Source organism: Oncorhynchus nerka, linkage group LG10 (genome assembly GCF_034236695.1).
Source record: "Oncorhynchus nerka isolate Pitt River linkage group LG10, Oner_Uvic_2.0, whole genome shotgun sequence".
Classification (NCBI taxonomy): Eukaryota; Metazoa; Chordata; class Actinopteri; order Salmoniformes; family Salmonidae; genus Oncorhynchus; species Oncorhynchus nerka.
In genome coordinates this window covers 3,405,694-3,428,067 of record NC_088405.1, presented here as the reverse complement: position 1 = coordinate 3,428,067, position 22,374 = coordinate 3,405,694, and the positions used below count along the sequence as shown (strand labels likewise).

At 50.9% G+C, this 22,374-nt stretch overlaps 1 protein-coding gene across 2 annotated transcripts in view; it reads left to right on the top strand.

The window, feature by feature from the left end:
- The first annotated feature begins 1,268 nt into the window (after nucleotides 1–1,268).
- Nucleotides 1,269–22,374, top strand: part of tfam (transcription factor A, mitochondrial) — a 39,852-nt gene continuing 18,746 nt past the window's right edge. The window contains exons 1-8 of one of the 2 annotated variants that reach the window (XM_065022921.1): nucleotides 1,269–1,519; nucleotides 1,851–1,901; nucleotides 7,468–7,595; nucleotides 7,687–7,757; nucleotides 16,047–16,196; nucleotides 17,673–17,768; nucleotides 18,561–18,617; nucleotides 21,809–22,058. In XM_065022921.1, the coding sequence (XP_064878993.1) occupies nucleotides 1,434–1,519; nucleotides 1,851–1,901; nucleotides 7,468–7,595; nucleotides 7,687–7,757; nucleotides 16,047–16,196; nucleotides 17,673–17,768; nucleotides 18,561–18,617; nucleotides 21,809–22,030 (861 nt within the window). In that variant the 5' untranslated portion in view covers nucleotides 1,269–1,433 and the 3' untranslated portion in view covers nucleotides 22,031–22,058. The remainder of the gene's footprint in view (nucleotides 1,520–1,850; nucleotides 1,902–7,467; nucleotides 7,596–7,686; nucleotides 7,758–16,046; nucleotides 16,197–17,672; nucleotides 17,769–18,560; nucleotides 18,618–21,808; nucleotides 22,059–22,374) is intronic. The other variant, XM_065022922.1, reaches the window with a different exon arrangement.

Below are 22,374 nucleotides of genomic sequence, written 5' to 3'. Positions count from 1 at the left end.
AAAAATCTCCAATCCAAAGCTAAATTGAGAATCGGCTTCCTATTTCGCAACAAAGCATCCTTCACTCATGCTGCCAAACATACCCTTGTAAAACTGACCATCCTACCGATCCTTGACTTCGGCGATGTAATTTACAAAATAGCCTCCAATACTCTACTCAGCAAATTGGATGCAGTCTATCACAGTGCAATCCGTTTTGTCACCAAAGCCCCATTTTCTACCCACCACTGCGACCTGTATGCTCTCGTTGGCTGGCCCTCGCTTCATACTCATCGCCAAACCCACTGGCTCCAGGTCATCTACAAGACCCTGCTAGATAAAGTCCCCTTATCTCAGCTCGCTGGTCGCCATAGCAGCACCCACCTGTAGCACGCACTCCAGCAGGTATATCTCTCTGGTCACCCCCAAAACCAATTCTTCCTTTGGCCTCCTCTTTCCAATTCCCTGCTGCCAATGACTGAAACGAACTACAAAATTCTCTGAAACTGGAAACACTTAGCTCCCTCACTAGCTTTAAGCACCAACTGTCAGAGCAGCTCACAGATTACTGCACCTGTACATAGCCCATCTATTATTTAGCCCAAACAACTACCTCTCCCCCTATTGTATTTATTTAGCTCCTTTGCACCCCATTATTTCTATCTCTACTTTGCACATTTTTCCACTGCAAATCTACCATTCCAGTGTTTTACTTGCTATATTGTATTTCCTTTGTCACGATGGCCTTTTTTTGGCCTTTACCTCCCTTATCTCACCTCATTTGCTCACATTGTATATAGACTTATTTTTCTACTGTATTATTGACTGTATGTTTGTTTTACTCCATGTGTAACTCCGTGTTGCTGTATGTCTCGAACTGCTTTGCTTTATCTTGGCCAGGTCGCAATTGTAAATGAGAACTTGTTCTCAACTTGCCTACCTGGTTAAATAAAGGTGAAAAAAAAATGAAAAAATATCGCAGCATTTATCATTTATATAAATGAAACCCATGGGTCAAGAACGCAAAAAATATAATTTATATAAATGAAACCCTCAAGAACGCAAAAAATATAATTTATATAAATGAAACCTGTGGGTCAAGAACGCAAAAAATATAATTTATATAAATGAAACCCGTGGGTCAAGAACGCAGCAATTTATTGGAGTAATTCAAAAGTCACTTGATTATTTATTGGTCACATAAATAATTGGTTGACGTTCCCATTTTTCGTGAATGTGCTGCAGTGAATCTTAAACTACGTAAACACTGCCATGACCTTTTCCCACAATGCAGCGCAGCGGTGAAGGCGGGTTATCCGTGCATGGCAGGGGCAAACGGACATTATTGCATTAGGTAGCTAATAAACAACGAGGAACTTGTGAGCCAGTCAGTCCGGGACAGTACCATTGTTGTCTCTGTCAAAGCTGTGTCCCGACCGTCTAGTCAACCAGACATGGCACCTTTCGGTCTGATGTTTTCTGGGGTTTGCCTTTTGAAAAAGTCATTCAGTCTCTTCTCCCACGCATCCAGTCTTACAAGGTAACATAAGGAGCAAAACTTCCCGTTGTCAAGATAGATATGTTAGGTAGGTAGTTAGTAAGCCACCCTGTACAATTTATAATTGGTATTTTAGATTTTTGGACATTCATAAAACCAATTATGCAAAGGAATTGCTTTATTTCCAGCTATCACGCCAGTATTAGTCTAATTAGAGCCTAGTTAGTTAGCTAGTTAAGGTTAGCCAAGGTTAGCTTGACTGGCACTGACTGGTATCCAATGACATGTTTTATTTTTGTCAAATGTTTTTAACCTTTAAAAATGGACAAGTCAGTTAAGAACAAATTCTTATTATTTCCAATGACTGCAAAAGGCCTCCTGTTTGGACGGGGGCTGGTGCCTGCTGGACTGTAAATTCATCAAGGTACTCCACTTTGTTTACCTTTGTTTATCTGTCTTCCCTAGCCCCGAACTCAGGCCCTGTGTCTAGTTAACTGACCCTCTCTGCCCATTCATCTCCATTTTACCTGTTGTTGTTGTCTTAGCTGATTAGCTGTTGTCTTACCAGTTGTTGACTTAGCTAGCTCTCCCAATCAACACCTGTGATTGCTTTATGCCTCTCTCAAATGTTAATAAGTCTTGTATACTGTTGTTTAGGATAATTATCATTGTTTTAGTTTACTGCAGAGCCCCTAGTCCCACTAAATGCCTTAGATACCTCCTTTGTCCCATCTCCCACACATGCGGTGACCTCACCTAGTATAACCAGCTTGACCAGAGATGCAACCTCTCTTATCATCACTCAGTGCCTGGGCTTACCTCCACTGTACCCGCACCACACCATACCCCTGTCTGCACATTATGCCCTGAATCTATTCTACCACACCCAGAAATCTGCTCCTTTCTGGCCCTTGTTTGGACACTGTTAACTAACCTCCAAATGAGCTTCAATGCCATACAACACTCCTTCTGTGGCCTCCAACTGCTCTTAAACGCCTGCAAAGCCAAATGCATGCTATTCAACCGTTCGCTGCCCGCACCTGTCCGCCCGCCCGACTAGCATCACTACGGTGGACGGTTCTGACCTAGAATACGTGGACAACTACAAATACCTAGGTGTCTGGCTAGACTGTAAACTCTCCTTCCAGACTCATATCAAACATCTTCAATAAAAAATCTAATCTAGAATCGTCTTTCTATGTCTCAACAAAGCCTCCTTCACTCACGCCGCCAAACTTACCCTAGTAAAACGGACAATCCTACCGATCCTCGACTTCGGCGAAGTCATCTACAAAATAACTTTGAATACTCTACTCAGCAAATTGGATGTAGTCTGTCACAGTGCCATCTCTTTTGTTACCAAAGCACCTTACACCACCCACCACTGCGACTTGTATGCTCTAGTCGGCTGGCCCTCGCTACATATTTTTTTCCAGACCCACTGGCTCCAGGTCATCTATAAGTCTGTGCTAGGTAAAGCTCCGCCTTATCTCAGCTCACTGGTCACGATAACAACACCCACCCGTAGCCCTCGCTCCAGCAGATATTTCTCACTGGTCATCCCCAAAGCCAGCACCTCCTTTGGCCGCCTTTCCTTCCAGTTCTCTGCTGCCAGTGACTGAAACGAATTGCAAAAGTCGCTGAAGCTGGAGACTTACATTTCCCTCAATAATTTTAAACATCTGCTATCTGACCAGCTAAACCGATTGCTGCAGCTGTACATAGTCCATCTGTAAATAGTCCTTCCAATCTACCTACCTCATCCCCATATTGTTTTTATTTACTCTGCTGCTCTTTTGCACACCTGTATCACTACTTACACACCAGCATCTGCTCATCATCATCTGCACATCTATCACTCCAGTGTTAATCTGCTAAATTTGAATTACTTTGCTACTATGGCATATTTATAGCCTTACTTCCTCATGCCATTTGCACACACTGTATATAGGGGCGGCAGGGTAGCCTAGTGGTTAGAGCGTTGGACTATTAACCGAAAGGTTTCAAGTTCATATCCCCGAGCTGACAAGGTACAAATCTGTAGTTCTGTCCCTGAACAGCCACTGTTCCTAGGCCGTCATTGAAAATAAGAATTTGTTCTTAACTGACTTGCCTAGTTAAATAAAGGTAAAATAAAAAATATAGACTCTTTTTTTTCTATTGTGTTATTGACTGTACACTTGTTTATTCCATGTGTAACTCTGTGTTGTTGTTTCTGTCGCACTGCTTTGCTTTATCTTGGCCAGGTCGCAGTTGTAAATGAGAACTTGTTCTCAACTAGCTTACCTGGTTAAATAAAGGTGAAATCTTTTTTAAATTAAAAAATCTATGACAAAACACATCACAACAAGAGATACCATAACACTACATAAAGAGAGACCTAAGACAACAACACGGCAGCATCACAAAACATGGTAAAACATTATTGGGTGTCACGTGCAACAGGTGTAGACCTTACAGTGAAATGCTTACTTACAGGCTTTAACCAATAGTGCAAAAAAGGTGTTAGGTGAGCAATAGGTAAGTAAAGAAATAAAACAACAGTAAAAAGACAGGCTATATACAGTAGCGAGGCTATTTTTTATTTATTTTTTATTTCACCTTTATTTAACCAGGTAGGCTAGTTGAGAACAAGTTCTCATTTGCAACTGCGACCTGGCCAAGATAAAGCATAGCAGTGTGAACAGACAACACAGAGTTACTCATGGAGTAAACAATTAACAAGTCAATAACACAATAGAAGAAAAAGGGGGAGTCTATATACATTGTGTGCAAAAGGCATGAGGTAGGCGAATAATTACAATTTTGCAGATTAACACTGGAGTGATAAATGATCAGATGGTCATGTACAGGTAGCGATATTGGTGTGCAAAAGAGCAGAAAAGTAAATAAATAAAACAGTATGGGGATGAGGTAGGTGAAAATGGGTGGGCTATTTACCAATGAGGTAATGTTTCTGTTCTATACCGTAGCAGGGTGAGATGGTTCCAGTTTGGAGTCAGAGGACCAGACACTGGTCTATACAATGAAAACTGTTGACACAGCAGATGCTGTCTGCTATGTATTATAGATACCTTTCATACAAATCTTAACCTTGTGACCCATTCTATGTATCTGTTGTTCGTCATATAGGTTGAAAGGGGTGTATTAGAAATGGTGCATCATTGAAAGTCAAATGCTATTGCAAAGCTCTCATTGTTAAAGATTTAGTTTAAGTATAACTTTGACTTGTGTGATAAGTTTGTCTCTCCTCATTTGATACTAGAGAAATGAGCCACCACACCACTATACATGATCCCTACTACACACTAGGTGTCGACCGATTAATCGCTATGGACGATTAATTAGGACCGATCTCAAGTTCTCATAACAATCTGAAATCGGTATTTTTGGAGACAGATTTTTAAAACATTTATTTAACTAGGCAAGTCAGTTAAGAACACATTCTTATTTTCAATGACCGCCTAGGAACGGTGGGTTAACTGCCTTGTTCAGGGGCAGAACGACAGATTTTCACCTTGTCAGCTCAGTGGTTCCAATCTTGCAACCGCACAGTTAACTAGTCCAACGCTCTAACCATTGCACTCCACGAGTAGCCTGCCTGTTACGTGAATGTAGTAGAAGCCAAGGTAAATTGCTAGCTAGCATTAAACTTATCTTATAAAAAAAAAATCAATCATAATCACTAGTTATAACTACTGATCCAGTTTAGCAGGCAATATTAACCAGGTGAAATGGTCATTTCTCTTGCGTTCATTGCACGCAGAGTCAGGGTATATGCAACAGTTTGGGCTGCCTGGCTTATTGCAAACTAATTTGCCAGAATTTTACGTAATTATGAAATAACATTGAAGGTTGTGTGTAACAACAATATTTAGACTTAGGGATGCCACCCGTTAGATAAAATACCGAACGTTTCCGTATTTCACGGAAATAATAAACGTTTTGTTTTCTAAATGATAGTTTCCGGATTCAATCATATTAATGACCAAAGGCTCGTATTTCTGTGTGTTATTATGTTATAATTAAGTCTGATTTGATAGAGCAGTCTGGCTGAGCAGCAGCAGGCCCGTAATCATTCATTCAAACAGCACTTTCGTGCGTTTTGCTTCGCAAGCACAGCGATGTTTAGTCAGCCAACAATTGTGCAAGTTCTCCCACTTAAAAAGATTAGAGGCCTGTAATTTTCATCATAGGTACACTTAAACTATGACAGACAAAATGAGGGGGAAAAAAATCCAGAAAATCACATTGTAGGATTTTAAATGAATTTATTTGCAGATTATGGTGGAAAATAAGTATATATGCATAGGCATTTTAATCATATCTACATACTACCTCAATCAGCCTGACTAACCGGTGTCTGTAGAAGCCCCGCTACTGTATATAGCCTCTACTGTTTATATAAGAAATAAGAATGTGTTCTGTTATGAGAACTTGAGATCGGCCCTAATTATTCGGCCATAGCGATTAATCGGTCGACACCTAGTGTGTAGTAGGGATCATGTATAGTGGTGTGGTGGCTCATTTCTCTAGTATCAAATGAGGAGAGACAAACTTATCACACAAGTCAGTTATACTTAAACTAAATCTTTAACAATGAGAGCTTTGCAATAGCATTTGACTTTCAATGATGCACCATTTCTAATACACCCCTTTCAACCTATATGACGAACAACAGATACATAGAATGGGTCACAAGGTTAAGATTTGTATGAAAGGTATCTATAATACATAGCAGACAGCATCTGCTGTGTCAACAGTTTTCATTGTATAGACCAGTGTCTGGTCCTCTGACTCCAAACTGGAACCATCTCACCCTGCTAAGGTATAGAACAGAAACATTACCTCATTCTCTGGAATGCTCAGCAGCAGCTACTCTTCCTGGGGTTTATTATGGATCCCCATTAGTTCCTGCCAAGGCAGCAGCTACTCTTCCTGGGGTTTATTATGGATCCCCATTAGTTCCTACCAAGGCAGCAGCTACTCTTCCTGGGGTTTATTATGGATCCCCATTAGTTCCTGCCAAGGCAGCTGCTACTCTTCCTGGGGTTTATTATGGATCCCCATTAGTTCCTGTCAAGGCAGCAGCTACTCTTCCTGGGGTTTATTATGGATCCCCATTAGTTCCTGCCAAGGCAGCAGCTACTCTCGCTGCTACGGTATAGAACAGAAACATTACCTCATTCTCTGGAATGCTCTTTAGGTTTTATCACCCAAAGACATCGTAAATCTCCAGTCAGTGTAATCTCCCAGAAGCCCATCCTCAGTAGAACACACACACAATAGTTAACAAAATACTCTATTCTGTTGCATAACACAACCATGATGCAATAAAAGCATTATAACATAATCTTGCAATTTTTCCATTACAAGGGATAATGTGCTGTGGGGATAATGTGCTGTATGGATAATGTGCTGTATGGATAATGTGCTGTATGGATAATGTGTTGTAGGGATAATGTGCTGTATGGATAATGTGTTGTAGGGATAATGTGTTGTATGGATAATGTGCTGTAGGGATAATGTGCTGTATGGATAATGTGTTGTAGGGATAATGTGTTGGGTGTGTGTGTTGTGGGGATAATGTGTTGTGGGGATAATGTGTTGTAGGGATAATGTGCTGTATGGATAATGTGTTGTAGGGATAATGTGTTGTAGGGATAATGTGTTGTGGGGATAATTTGCTGTATGGATAATGTGTTGTAGGGATAATGTGTTGTGGGGATAATGTGTTGTAGGGATAACGTGTTGTGGGGATAACGTGTTGTGGGGATAACGTGTTGTGGGGATAACGTGTTGTGGGGATAACGTGTTGTGGGGATAACGTGTTGTGGGGATAACGTGTTGTGGGGATGTGTTGTGGGGATAACGTGTTGTGGGGATAATGTGTTGTGGGGATAATGTGTTGTGGGGATAACGTGTTGTGGGGATAACGTGTTGTAGGGATAATGTGTTGTGGGAATAATGTGTTGTGGTGTGTGTTGTAGGTTCGTCAATGTGATCCCAGCGGTAAAGAGTTTGACCACCATTGCAGGCGCTCCCCCTAAGAGGCCCCTGAACGGATACATGAGATTTGTGAAACAGCAACAACCTCTCGTTGTCAGGGAGTATCCAGGTGACTGGTGTTAGAATGGACAGTGTCTCTACAGCTTCACTCATTCCTTTGTCTTCACACATCACTGAGGTAATGTTGATGTGAGTTTCAGATGTCAAAGCTGTCGATGTGATAAGGAGGATTGCACAGCAGTGGAGAACTCTGACAGCAGACCAGAAACAGGTAGGTTGGTAGGTAGGCGCCCCCCAGACCCTGACAGCAGGGCCCCCCAGACCCTGACAGCAGGGCCCCCCAGACCCTGACAGCAGACCAGAAACAGGTAGGTTGGTAGGTAGGCGCCCCCCAGACCCTGACAGCAGGGCCCCCCAGACCCTGACAGCAGGGCCCCCCCAGACCCTGACAGCAGACCAGAAACAGGTAGGTTGGTAGGTAGGCGCCCCCCAGACCCTGACAGCAGGGCCCCCCAGACCCTGACAGCAGACCAGAAACAGGTAGGTTGTTAGGTAGGCCCTCCCCAGACCCCAGCAGGGCCCCCAGACCCTGACAGGGCCCCCCAGACCCTGACAGCAGACCAGAAACAGGTAGGTTGGTAGGCCCTCCCCAGACCCTGACAGCAGACCAGGCCCCCAGACCCTGACAGCAGGGCCCCCAGACCCTGACAGCAGACCAGAAACAGGTAGGTTGGTAGGTAGGCCCCCCCAGACCCTGACAGCAGACCAGAAACAGGTAGGTTGGTAGGTCCCCAGACCCTGAGGCCCCCCAGACCCTGACAGCAGGGCCCCCAGACCCTGACAGCAGGGCCCCCAGACCCTGACAGCAGACCAGAAACAGGTAGGTTGGTAGGTAGGCCCCCCCCCCCAGAGGGCCCCCAGACCCTGACAGCAGACCAGAAACAGGTAGGTTGGTAGGTAGGCCCTCCCCAGACCCTGACAGCAGGGCCCCCCAGACCCTGACAGCAGACCAGAAACAGGTAGGTTGGTAGGTAGGCCCTCCCCAGACCCTGACAGCAGACCAGAAACAGGTAGGTTGGTAGGTAGGCCCTCCCCAGACCCTGACAGCAGGGCCCCCCCAGACCCTGACAGCAGACCAGAAACAGGTAGGTTGGTAGGTAGGCGCCCCCCAGACCCTGACAGCCCCCAGACCAGAAACAGGTAGGTTTGGACCCTGACAGCAGGACCCTGACAGCAGGCCCTCCCCAGACCCTGACAGCAGACCAGAAACAGGTAGGTTGGTAGGTAGGCCCTGACAGCAGGGGCCCCCAGACCCTGACAGCAGACCAGCAGGGCCCCCAGACCCTGACAGCAGGGCCCCCAGACCCTGACAGCAGACCAGAAACAGGTAGGTTTGGTAGGCGCCCCCAGACCCTAGACCAGAAACAGGGGCCCCCCCAGACCTGACAGCAGGGCCCCCAGACCCTGACAGCAGCAGGGCCCCCAGACCCTGACAGCAGACCAGAAACAGGTAGGTTGGTAGGTAGGCCCTCCCCAGACCCTGACAGCAGGGCCCCCCCAGACCCTGACAGCAGGGCCCCCCAGACCCTGACAGCAGACCAGAAACAGGCCCTCCCAGACCCTGACAGCAGACCAGAAACAGGTAGGTTGGTAGGTCCCCAGACCCTGGCCCTCCCCAGGTAGGTTGGTAGGTAGGCCCCTCCCCAGACCCTGACAGCAGGGCCCCCAGACCCTGACAGCAGACCAGAAACAGGTAGGTTGGTAGGTAGGGCCCCCCAGACCCTGACAGCAGGGCCCCCCCAGACCCTGACAGCAGGGCCCCCCAGACCCTGACAGCAGACCAGAAACAGGTAGGTTGGTAGGTAGGCCCTCCCCAGACCCTGACAGCAGACCAGAAACAGGTAGGTTGGTAGGTAGGCCCTCCCCAGACCCTGACAGCAGACCAGCAGGGGCCCCCCCAGACCCTGACAGCCCCCAGACCAGAGAAACAGGTAGGTTGGTAGGTAGGCCCCCCCAGCCCTGACAGCAGACCAGAAACAGGTAGGTTGGTAGGTAGGCCCCCCCAGACCCTGACAGCAGGGCCCCCCCCAGCACCCTGACAGCAGGGCCCCCAGACCCCTGACAGCAGGCCCCCCCCCCCAGCCCCCCCAGACCCTGACAGCAGACCAGAAACAGGTAGGTTGGTAGGTAGGGCCCCCAGACCCTGACCCTGACAGCAGACCAGAAACAGGTAGGTTGGTAGGTAGGCCCTCCCCAGACCCCAGCAGGGCCCCCAGACCCTGACAGCAGGGCCCCCAGACCCTGACAGCAGACCAGAAACAGGTAGGTTGGCAGGTAGGCCCCCCCAGACCCTGACAGCAGACCAGAAACAGGTAGGTTGGTAGGTCCCAGACCCCCTCCCCAGACCCTGACAGCAGACCAGCAGGGCCCCCCCAGACCCTGACAGCAGACCAGAAACAGGTAGGTTGGTAGGTAGGCCCTCCCCAGACCCTGACAGCAGGGCCCCCCCAGACCCTGACAGCAGACCAGAAACAGGTAGGTTGGTAGGTAGGCCCCCCCAGACCCTGACAGCAGGGCCCCCCAGACCCTGACAGCAGACCAGAAACAGGTAGGTTGGTAGGCCCTCCCCAGACCCTAGGCCCCCAGACCCTGACAGCAGGGCCCCCAGACCCCCAGAGGTAGGCCCCCCCTGACAGCAGACCAGCAGGGCCCCCAGACCCTGACAGCAGGGCCCCCAGACCCTGCAGGCCCCCAGAGCAGGTAGGGCCCCCAGACAGGGCCCCCAGACCCTGACAGCAGGGCCCCCAGACCCTGACAGCAGACCAGAAACAGGTAGGTTGGTAGGTAGGCCCTCCCCAGACCCTGACAGCAGACCAGAAACAGGTAGGTTGGTAGGTAGGCCCTCCCCCCAGACCCCCCAGAGGCCCCCCCCTGGCCCTCCCCACCCTGCAGACCAGAAACAGGTAGGTTGGTAGGTAGGCCCTCCCCAGACCCTGACAGCAGGGCCCCCCCAGACCCTGACAGCAGACCAGCAGGGCCCCCCCAGACCCTGACAGCAGACCAGAAACAGGGCCCCCAGACCCTGACAGCAGGGCCCCCCAGACCCTGACAGCAGACCAGAAACAGGTAGGTTGGTAGGTAGGCCCTCCCCAGACCCTGACAGCAGACCAGAAACAGGTAGATTGGTAGGTAGGCCCTCCCCAGACCCTGACAGCAGACCAGAAACAGGTAGGTTGGTAGGTAGGCCCTCCCCAGACCCTGACAGCAGACCAGAAACAGGTAGGTTGGTAGGGGCCCCCCCAGACCCTGACAGCAGACCACCCTGACAGCAGACCAGAAACAGGTAGGTTGGTAGGTAGGCCCTCCCCAGACCCTGACAGCCCCCAGACCCTGACAGCAGGGCCCCCCAGACCCCAGAGGGCCCCCCCTGACAGCAGACCAGAAACAGGTAGGCCCCCCCAGACCCTGGCCCCCAGCAGGGCCCCCAGACCCTGACAGCAGGGCCCCCAGACCCTGACAGCAGACCAGAAACAGGTAGACAGCAGGGTTGCCCTCCCCCAGGGCCCCCTGACCCTGACAGCAGCAGGGCCCCCAGACCCTGACACCAGAAACAGGTAGGTTGGTAGGTAGGCCCTCCCCAGACCCTGACAGCAGACCAGAAACAGGTAGGTTGGTAGGTAGGCCCTCCCCAGACCCTGACAGCAGACCAGAAACAGGTAGGTTGGTGTCTTGAGCCCTCCCCCCCCAGACCCTGACAGCAGGGCCCCCAGACCCTGACAGCAGACCAGAAACAGGTAGGCCCCCAGACCTTGACAGCAGGGCCCCCAGACCCCAGCAGACAGGCAGGGCCCCCAGACCCTGACAGCAGACCAGAAACAGGTAGGTTGGTAGGTAGGCCCTCCCAGACCCTGACAGCAGGGACCAGACAGCAGGTAGGCCCTCCCCAGACCCTGACAGCAGACCAGAAACTGAGGCCCTCAGCAGGGCCCCCAGACCCTGACAGCAGACCAGAAACAGGAGGGCCCCCCAGACCCCCCCAGACCCTGACAGCAGACCAGAAACAGGTAGGTTGGTAGGTAGGCCCTCCCCAGACCCTGACCCTGACAGCAGACCAGAAACAGGTAGGTTGGTGTAGGCCCCCCCAGACCCTGACAGCAGGGCCCCCAGACCCTGACAGCAGGGCCCCCAGACCCTGACAGCAGACCAGAAACCCAGAGGGCCCCCAGACCCTGAGCAGACCAGAAACAGGGGCCCCCCCAGACCCTGACAGCAGACCACAGGTAGGTTGACCCTGTCCCCCAGATTCAGCAGACCAGAAACAGGTAGGTTGGCCTCCCAGACCCTGACAGCAGGGCCCCCAGACCCAGACAGCAGACCAGAAACAGGTAGGTTGTGGTGAGGCCCTCCCCAGTGACAGCAGGGCCCCCCCCCTGACCCAGAAACAGGTAGCAGGTAGGCCCCCCCCAGACCCTGACAGCAGACCAGAAACAGGTAGGTTGGTAGGTAGGCCCTCCCCAGACCCTGACAGCAGACCAGAAACAGGTAGGTTGAGCAGACCAGGTAGGCCCAGACCCTCCAGAGGGCCCCCTGACAGCAGACCAGAAACAGGTAGGTTGGTAGGTAGGCCCCCCCAGACCCTGACAGCAGGGCCCCCAGACCCTGACAGCAGACCAGAAACAGGTAGGTTGGTAGATGACAGTAGGCCCCCCCCCAGACCCTGACAGCAGGGCCCCCAGACCCTGACAGCAGGGCCCCCAGACCCTGACAGCAGACAGCAGGTAGGTTGGTAGGTAGGCCCTCCCCAGGGCCCCCAGACCCTGACAGCAGGGCCCCCACCAGAAACAGGTAGGTTGGTAGCCCTCCCCAGACCCTGACAGGCCCCCCCCAGACCCTGACAGCAGACCAGAAACAGGTAGGGCCCCCCCAGCCCTGACAGCAGGGCCCCCCCAGACCCTGACAGCAGACCAGAAACAGGTAGGTTGTGTCTTGATTCAGTAGACAGCAGGGGCCCCCAGACCCTGACAGCAGGGCCCCCAGACCCTGACAGCAGACCAGAAACAGGTAGGTTGTGCCCCCCTTGATTCCAGACAGCAGGGCCCCCAGAGCCTGACAGCAGGGCCCCCAGACCCTGACAGACCAGAAACAGGTAGGTTGGTAGGTAGGCCCTCCCCAGACCCTGACAGACCAGAAACAGGTAGGTTGACAGGCCCTCCCCAGTCCCAGAGCAGACCAGAAACAGGTAGGTTGTGTCTTGATTCAGTAGACAGCAGGGCCCCCAGACCCTGACAGCAGGGCCCCCCAGACCCTGACACCTTGGACAGCAGACCAGAAACAGGTAGGTTGTGTCCCTGACAGCAGGGCCCCCACCTGACAACAGGGTCCCTGCAGACCAGGCCCCCAGACCCCAGCAGGGCCCCCAGACCCTGACAGCAGGGCCCCCAGACCCTGACAGTGGGCCCCCAGAAACAGGTAGGACCCTGACAGCAGGGCCCCCCCCTGAGAGGGCCCCCCCTGACAGCAGACCAGAAACAGGTAGGTAGGTCCCAGACCCTGGCCCCCAGACCCTGACAGCAGGGCCCCCAGACCCTGACAGCAGACCAGAAACAGGTAGGTTGTGGTCAGGGCCCTGACAGCAGGGCCCCCAGACCCTGACAGCAGACCAGAAACAGGTAGGTTGGTAGGTAGGCCCTCCCCAGACCCTGACAGCAGACCAGAAACAGGTAGGTTGACAGGTAGGCCCTCCCCAGACCCTGAGCAGCAGACCAGACCCTGACCCCCCTTGACCCTGACAGCAGGCCCCCCAGACCCTGACAGCAGGGCCCCCAGACCCTGACAGCAGCAGACCAGAAACAGGTAGGTTGTGTCTTGAGGTAGGCCCCCCAGACCCTGACAGCAGGGACAGCAGACCCAGACCCCCCCAGACCCAGACCCTGACAGCAGGGCCCCCCCCCCAGACCCTGACAGCAGGGCCCCCCAGACCCTGACAGCAGACCAGAAACAGGTAGGTTGGTAGGTAGGCCCTCCCCAGACCCTGACAGCAGACCAGAAACAGGTAGGTTGGTAGGTAGGCCCTCCCCAGTCCCTGACAGCAGACCAGAAACAGGTAGGTTGTGTCTTGATTCAGTAGACAGCAGGGCCCCCCAGACCCTGACAGCAGGGCCCCCCAGACCCTGACAGCAGACCAGAAACAGGTAGGTTGTGTCTTGATTCAGTAGACAGCAGGGCCCCCCCAGAGCCTGACAGCAGGGCCCCCCAGACCCTGACAGCAGACCAGAAACAGGTAGGTTGGTAGGTAGGCCCTCCCCAGACCCTGACAGCAGACCCTGAGGCCCTCCCCAGCAGCAGACCAGAAACAGGTAGGTTGTGTCTTGACAGGGCCCCCAGTCCCTGACAGCAGGGCCCCCCAGACCCTGACAGCAGACCAGAAACCTTGATTCAGGACAGCAGAGGGCCCCCAGACCCTGACAGCAGACCCAGACAGGGCCCCCCAGACCCTGGACAGCAGACCAGACCAGAAACAGGTAGGTTGTGTCTTGATTCAGTAGACAGCAGGGCCCCCCAGACCCTGACAGCAGGGCCCCCCAGACCCTGACAGCAGACCAGAAACAGGTAGGTTGTGTCTTGATTCAGTAGACAGCCCCCCCAGACCCTGACAGCAGGGCCCCCCAGACCCTGACAGCAGACCCAGGAGTCCCTGACAGAGGGCCCCCAGCAGGGCCCCCCCCAGACCCTGACAGCAGGGCCCCCAGACCCTGACACCGTGGACAGCAGACCAGAAACAGGTAGGTTGTGTCTTGATTCAGTAGACAGCAGGGCCCCCCAGACCCTGACAGCAGGGCCCCCCAGACCCTGACACCTTGGACAGCAGACCAGAAACAGGTAGGTTGTGTCTTGATTCAGTAGACAGAGGGCCCCCACCCTGACAGCAGGGCCCCCAGACCCTGACAGCAGGGCCCCCAGACCCTGGACCCTGACAGCAGACCAGAAACAGCAGGGCCCCCCACCCTGACAGCAGGGGGCCCTCCCCAGACCCCAGACCAGACCCTGACAGCAGGGCCCCCCAGACCCTGACAGCAGGGCCCCCAGACCCTGGACAGCAGACCCCCAGACCCTGACAGCAGGGCCCCCAGACCCTGACACCTTGGACAGCAGACCAGAAACAGGTAGGTTGTGTCTTGATTCAGTAGACAGCAGGGCCCCCCAGACCCTGACACCTTGGACAGCAGACCAGAAACAGGTAGGTTGTGTCTTGATTCAGTAGACAGCAGGGCCCCCAGACCCTGACAGCAGGGCCCCCAGACCCTGACAGCAGGGCCCCCCAGACCCTGACAGACACCCTGGACAGCAGACCAGAAACAGGTAGGTTGTGTCTTGATTCAGTAGACAGCAGGGCCCCCCAGACCCTGACACCGTGGACAGCAGACCAGAAACAGGTAGGTTGTGTCTTGATTCAGTAGGGACACTTCAGGGCCCCCAGACCCTGACAGCAGGGCCCCCCAGACCCTGACAGCAGACAGCAGGGCCCCCAGACCCTGTGGACAGCAGACCAGAAACAGGTAGGTTGTGTCTTGATTCAGTAGGGACACTTCAGTAGACAGCAAGGGCCCCCCAGACCCTGACACCTTGGACAGCAGGCCCCCAGACCCTGACACCTTGGACAGCAGGGCCCCCAGACCCTGACAGCAGGGCCCCCAGACCCTGACACCTTGTGACAGCAGGGCCCCCAGACCCTGACAGCAGGGCCCCCAGACCCTGACACCTTGGGCAGACCAGAAACAGGTAGGTTGTGTCTTGATTCAGTAGACAGCAGGGCCCCCAGACCCTGACACCTTGGACAGCAGACCAGAAACAGGTAGGTTGTGTCTTGATTCAGTAGACAGCAGGGCCCCCAGACCCTGACACCGTGGACAGCAGACCAGGTAGGTTGTGTCTTGATTCAGTAGGGACACTTCAGTACCCTGACAGACAAGGGCCCCCAGACCCTGACACCTTGGACAGCAGGGCCCCCAGGACAGCAGGGCCCCCAGACCCTGACACCTTGACCAGAAACCCCCAGACAGCAGGGCCCCCAGACCCTGACACCTTGGACAGCAGGGCCCCCAGACCCTGACACCTTGTACAGCAGGGCCCCCAGACCCTGAAACCAGGGCCCCCAGAACCTGACACCTTGGACAGCAGGGCCCCCAGACCCTGACACCGTGGACAGCAGGGCACCCAGACCCTGACACCTTGGACAGCATGCCCCCCAGACCCTGATAGCAGGGACCCCCAGAACCTGACACCTTGGACAGCAGGGACCCCAGATATCTTCTTTCTCCGTGTGTGACGGAGAATACATTTGACACTTCTGTAGTCCATATTTGCACCTTCCATCAGAGAAGACGACACCGACTGTCATGCGTCTACTTCCTACCAACATGGATGTACTTGACAGTATTTAAATAACTGAAAAAAGGCTGTTTGACTTATAGCCTACCTGAAATTGACATATCAGTGTTGTTGTACTGTGGACAGACTTGTGTGATTAATTAGCTAAATACATGTTGACTTTCCCCCACAGCCTTTTCAACAGGCGTCAGTGGTTGCCAGGGAACAGTTTAAGGTGGACATGCAGAGGTACCAGTCCCAGCTCACACCTGCAGAGGCTGCTGCTCTGAAACAGGAGAGGAGACTGAGGCTGGCCAAGAGGAAAGCCATCAGGAGGAAGAGGGTGAGTGTAGCTCATTGATCTTCATAGTAGAGGTTGACCGGTTAATCAGAATGGCAGATTAATTCGGGCCGATTTCAAGTTTTCATAACAATCGGAAATCTGTATTCTTGGACACCGATTTGGCCGAATTTTTTAAATTGTATTTTAATTTATTTTTTACACCTTTATTTAATCTTTATTTAACTAGGCAAGTCAGTTAAGAACACATTCTTATTGTCAATGACGGTGGGTTAACTGCCTCGTTCAGGGGCAGAACGACAGATTTTCACCTTGTCAGCTCGGGGGATCCAATCTTTCAACCTTACAGTTAACTAGTCCAAGCTATAACCACCTGCCTCTCGTTGCACTCCACAAGGAGTCTGCCTGTTACGCGAATGCAGTAAGCCAAGGTAAGTTGCTAGCTAGCATTAAACGTATCTTATAAAAAACAATCAATCATAATCACTAGTTAACGACACATGGTTGATGATATTACTAGATATTATCTAGCGTGTCCTGCGTTGCATTTAATCTGACTGAGCATACAAGTATCTGACTGAGCGGTGGTAGGCAGAAGCAGGCGCGTAAACATTCATTCAAACAGCACTTTCTTTGCGTTTTGCCAGCAGCTCTTCGTTGTGCATCAAGCATTGCTCTGTTTCTGACTTCAAGCCTATCAACTCCCGAGATGAGGCTGGCGTAACCGAAGTGAAATGGCTAGCTAGTTAGCGCGTGCTAATAGTGTTTCAAACGTCACTCGCTCTGAGCCTTGGAGTGGTTGTTCGTTCCCCTTGCTCTGCATGGGTAACGCTGCTTCGAGGGTGGCTGTTGTCGTTGTGTTGCTGGTTCGAGCCCAGGGGGGAGCGAGGAGAGGGACGGAAGCTATACTGTTACACTGGCAATACTAAAGTGCCTATAAGAACATCCAATAGTCAAAGGTTAATGAAATACAAATGGTATAGAGGGAAATAGTCCTATAATAACTACAACCTAAAACGTCTTACCTGGGAATATTGAAGACTCATGTTAAAAGGAACCACCAGCTTTCATATGTTCTGAGCAAGGAACTTAAACGTTAGCTTTCTTACATGGCACATATTGCACTTTTACTTTCTTCTCCAACACTTTGTTTTTGCATTATTTAAACCAAATTGAACATGTTTCATTATTTATTTGAGGCTAAATTGATTTCATTGATGTATTATATTAAGTTAAAATAAGTGTTCATTCAGTATTGTTGTAATTGTCATTATTATCTACTTTTTTGGTCCTCCAGTAATCGGTATCGGCATTGAAAAATCATAATCGGTCGACCTCTACTTCATAGTGATGTGCTGTGGGCCGTGGACACTATTTGGCATGCCAGGCCCCTCCTAGTGAATGTAATGGCATACTACTAAGGCCTTGTGATAGTATTAGTAGTGGTGTGTTCTGATGTTGTGCCACTGAAATGTTCCTGGTGACTCGTCTGACTCGACCACCATCTTCCACTTTTAGGAGTTGAACAGTCTTGGCAAACCCAAACGGCCCCGGTCGTCCTTTAACATCTTCATGGCAGAACACTTTGAGGAGTCCAGGGGGACGACCACACAGGTTGGTCCTGAGGAGTCCAGAGGGGGGGGTTGGTACTGAGGAGTCCAGGGGGGGGCACTCAGGTTGGTACTGAGGAGTCCAGAGGGGGGAACCACTCAGGTTGGTACTGAGGAGTCCAGGAGGGGTACCACTCAGGTTGGTACTGAGGAGTCCAGGGGGGAGGTTGGTACTGAGGACACGACCAGGTTGGTACTGAGGAGTCCAGGAGGGGGACGACCACTCAGGTTGGTACTGAGGAGTCAGGTTGGTACTGAGGAGTCCAGGGGGGACCACACAGATTGGTACAGTCCAGGGGGGACCACACAGGTTGGTACTGAGGAGTCCAGGGGACCACTCAGGGGGAGGACCACGCAGGTTGGTACTGAGGAGTCCAGAGGGGGGAACTACGCAGGTTGGTACTGAGGAGTCCAGAGGGGGGACCACTCAGGTTGGTACTGAGGAGTCCAGAGGGGGGGGACCACTCAGGTTGGTACTGAGGAGTCCAGAGGGGGGGGAACCACTCAGGTTGGTACTGAGGAGTCCAGGAGGGGTACCACTCAGGTTGGTACTGAGGAGTCCAGAGGGGGGGAACCACTCAGGTTGGTACTGAGGAGTCCAGAGGGGGGGGGGGGCACACAGGTTGGTATCAGTGTCCAGTAATCAAATACTTTTTCATGAGTTCTGAGTCAATGGGATGAAAATATAATATTCTTTAACACATTCCATTATACCAGCGTTAAAGAGATGGTTGATATGTAATCTAAATGTAACGGTATAACACCTGTTATAATGCTGTCACCTTTTTCCCCTCAGGGCAAGATGAAGATGCTGCGGGAGGACTGGACCAAACTGTCAACCTCACAGAAACAAGTAGGTGGAATGAAGTGTTTGATACAGGGCATTCGTTACGTTTCATTAAGGATCTCTCTGTACTTTCCTCCGTTCATCTTTGCCTTGATCATGACTGCTGCCACCACCATGCTTCACCGTAGTGATGGTGCCAGGTTTCCTCCATACGTGATGCTGCCACCACCATGCTTCACCGTAGTGATGGTGCCAGGTTTCCTCCAGACGTGATGCTGCCACCACCATGCTTCACCGTAGTGAATGGTGCCAGGTTTCCTCCAGACGTGATGCTGCCACCACCATGCTTCACCGTAGTGATGGTGCCAGGTTTCCTCCAGATGTGACTCTTGGCATTGGGGCCACAGAGTTCAATCTTGGTTTCATCAGACTGGAGACGTGTTTGTTTCTCATGGTCTGAGAGTCATTTAGGTTCCTTTTTGCAAGCTCCAAGCGGGCTGTCACGTTCCTTTTACTGAGGAGTGGCTTCCGTCTGGCCACTCTACCATAGATGCCTGATTGGTGAAGTGCTGCAGAGATGGTTGTCCTTCTGGAAGGTTCTCCCTCTCCTTTTATACATCTCTGTTTCGACGCCAAACATGCCAATGCTGTATCTGACCAAACTTTCAATTTTGGTCCCATCGGACCAGAGCACCTTCTTCCAGTCATAATTTAAATGACGTTTGGCTCCAAGCGTTTGCGTCTGTGTCTTGGGGTCAGAAAGGGCTTTCTTCTGGCAACCCTTCCAAAGAGCCTGTGGTTTTGGAGGTGGTGTCTGTTGGAGCTTTTTGATACCTGGTGACCCCAAGACGCCACCAAGGCCTGCAATTCTTTCACAGTGATTCTTGGGGATTTTGTTGCTTCTCTCACCATCCTCCTCCCATTCCTGGAGGGGGGTCTTCTACCCGTGAGGTTTTCAACTGTTCCATATCTTTTATAATTTGTAATAATTGCGCTGACAGGGCTCAGTGGTATATTCAACCGTTTGTGGATCTTCTTGTAGCCACTACCAGGTTTATGAAGGTCTACGACCATCTGTCTCTTTTGACCTGCCAGTTCTGTTATTTTCTTCATGGTGTTGGATGACAAAGGGATATTACATGCGTGTTACCTCATTTTGATACCCTAGTGAAACAGGAAGTGATGTAATGGCTCAATTTAAGTTCCTTAAGACTTAAATAATTGTGAAACCTTGATTTGGAGGACATTAATTTTTAATTACTAGGCTAACTGACTCTGATGTTGGGTTAGGGTTGGCTAACTGACTCTGATGTTGGGTTAGGGTTGACTAACTGACTCTGATGTTGGGTTAGGGTTGGCTAACTGACTCTGATGTTGGGTTAGGGTTGACTAACTGACTCTGATGTTGGGTTAGGGTTGACTAACTGACTCTGATGTTGATGTTGGGTTAGGGTTGACTAACTGACTCTGATGTTGACTCTGGTTAGGGTTGGCTAACTGACTCTGATGTTGGGTTAGGGACTCTGATGTTGGGTTAGGGTTGGCTAACTGACTCTGATGTTGGGTTAGGGTTGACTAACTGACTCTGATGTTGGGTTAGGGTTGACTAACTGACTCTGTTGGGTTAGGGTTGGCTAACTGACTCTGATGTTGGGTTAGGGTTGACTAACTGACTCTGATGTTGGGTTAGGGTTGGCTAACTGACTCTGATGTTGGGTTAGGGTTGGCTAACTGACTCTGATGTTGACTAACTGACTCTGATGTTGGGTTAGGGTTGACTAACTGACTCTGATGTTGGGTTAGGGTTGGCTAACTGACTCTGATGTTGGGTTAGGGTTGACTAACTGACTCTGATGTTGGGTTAGGGTGACTAACTGACTGACTAACTGACTCTGTTGGGTTAGGGTTGGCTAACTGACTCTGATGTTGGGTTAGGGTTGGCTAACTGACTCTGATGTTGGGTTGACTCTGATGTTGGTTGACTAACTGACTCTAACTGACTCTGATGTTGGGTTAGGGTTGGCTAACTGACTCTGTGATGTTGGGTTAGGGTTGACTAACTGACTCTGATGTTGGGTTAGGGTTGGCTAACTGACTCTGATGTTGGGTTAGGGTTGACTAACTGACTCTGATGTTGGGTTAGGGTTGACTAACTGACTCTGATGTTGGGTTAGGGTTGGCTAACTGACTCTGATGTTGGGTTAGGGTTGACTAACTGACTCTGATGTTGGGTTAGGGTTGGGTTGGCTAACTGACTCTGATGTTGGGTTAGGGTTGACTAACTGACTCTGATGTTGGGTTAGGGTTGACTAACTGACTCTGATGTTGGTTAGGGTTGTTGACTCTGATGGGTTGACTCTGACTAACTGACTCTGACTAACTGACTCTGATGTTGGGTTAGGGTTGACTAACTGACTCTGATGTCTGCAGGTTGACTAACTGACTCTGAACTGACTAACTGACTCTGATGTCTACATGACTAACTGACTCTGTTGGTCTACATGACTAACTGACTCTGATGTTGTTAGGGTCTGACTAACTGACTCTGTCTACATGACTAACTGACTGTGTGCTCTGCAGGTCTACATGACTAACTGACTGTGGTCTACATGACTAACTGACTCTGTGGTCTACATGACTAACTGACTGTGGTCTACATGACTAACTGACTCTGTGCTCTGCAGGTCTACATGACTAACTGACTCTGTGCTCTGCAGGTCTACATGACTAACTGACTCTGTGTGCTCTGCAGGTCTACATGACTAACTGACTCTGTGCTCTGCAGGTCTACATGACTAACTGACTCTGCTCTGCAGGTCTACATGACTAACTGACTCTGTGCTCTGCAGGTCTACATGACTAACTGACTCTGTGCTCTGCAGGTCTACATGACTAACTGACTCTGTGCTCTGCAGGTCTACATGACTAACTGACTCTGTGCTCTGCAGGTCTACATGACTAACTGACTCTACATGACTAACTGACTCTGTGCTCTGCAGGTCTACATGACTAACTGACTCTGTGGTCTACATGACTAACTGACTCTGTGCTCTGCAGGTCTACATGACTAACTGACTCTGTGCTCTGCAGGTCTACATGACTAACTGACTGATGTTGTTTCAGGTCTACATGACTAACTGACTCTGTGCTCTGCAGGTCTACATGACTAACTGACTCTGTGCTCTGCAGGTCTACATGACTAACTGACTCTGTGCTCTGCAGGTCTACATGACTAACTGACTCTGTGTGCTCTGCAGGTCTACATGCAGCTGGCGGAGGATGATAAAGTGCGCTATAAGAATGAGATGAAGTCCTGGGAGGAACACATGATGGATATTGGACGGGAGGACCTGATCAGACGGAAAGAGACCCACAAGAACAAAACCGCTACTAAAAGAGGCAAACAGAAATCCAAAGTGAAAGTGGTGAAAACTAAATCTGCAGGAGCTACGACAGTGAGGAGTGGGAAAAAGGCCTGAGTTGTTCTGGAGAGGAAGGGCGATGAAGGCAAGTTACCCGTCCCAAATAAAATACAAGTCATATCAATGCTCCTAGCGCCTCAAACTGTGAATGAACCTTCACCAGTCTGGGAAAGATGATGAAACAAAACATTCTCAACCGACAGTCATAAAGCCGTGTTCTTTCTAGTATGAAAAGATGAATTATGTTGAAGTTAAGTTCCTGTCACCAGGGCCACGTTCTGTATATACTGTCTCTATACACAGTGACCAGGCTAGTCTATACTAGATATAGTCTTTGTTAAGACTGTCTCTATACACAGTGACCAGGCTAGTCTATACTAGATGTAGTCTTTGTTAAGACT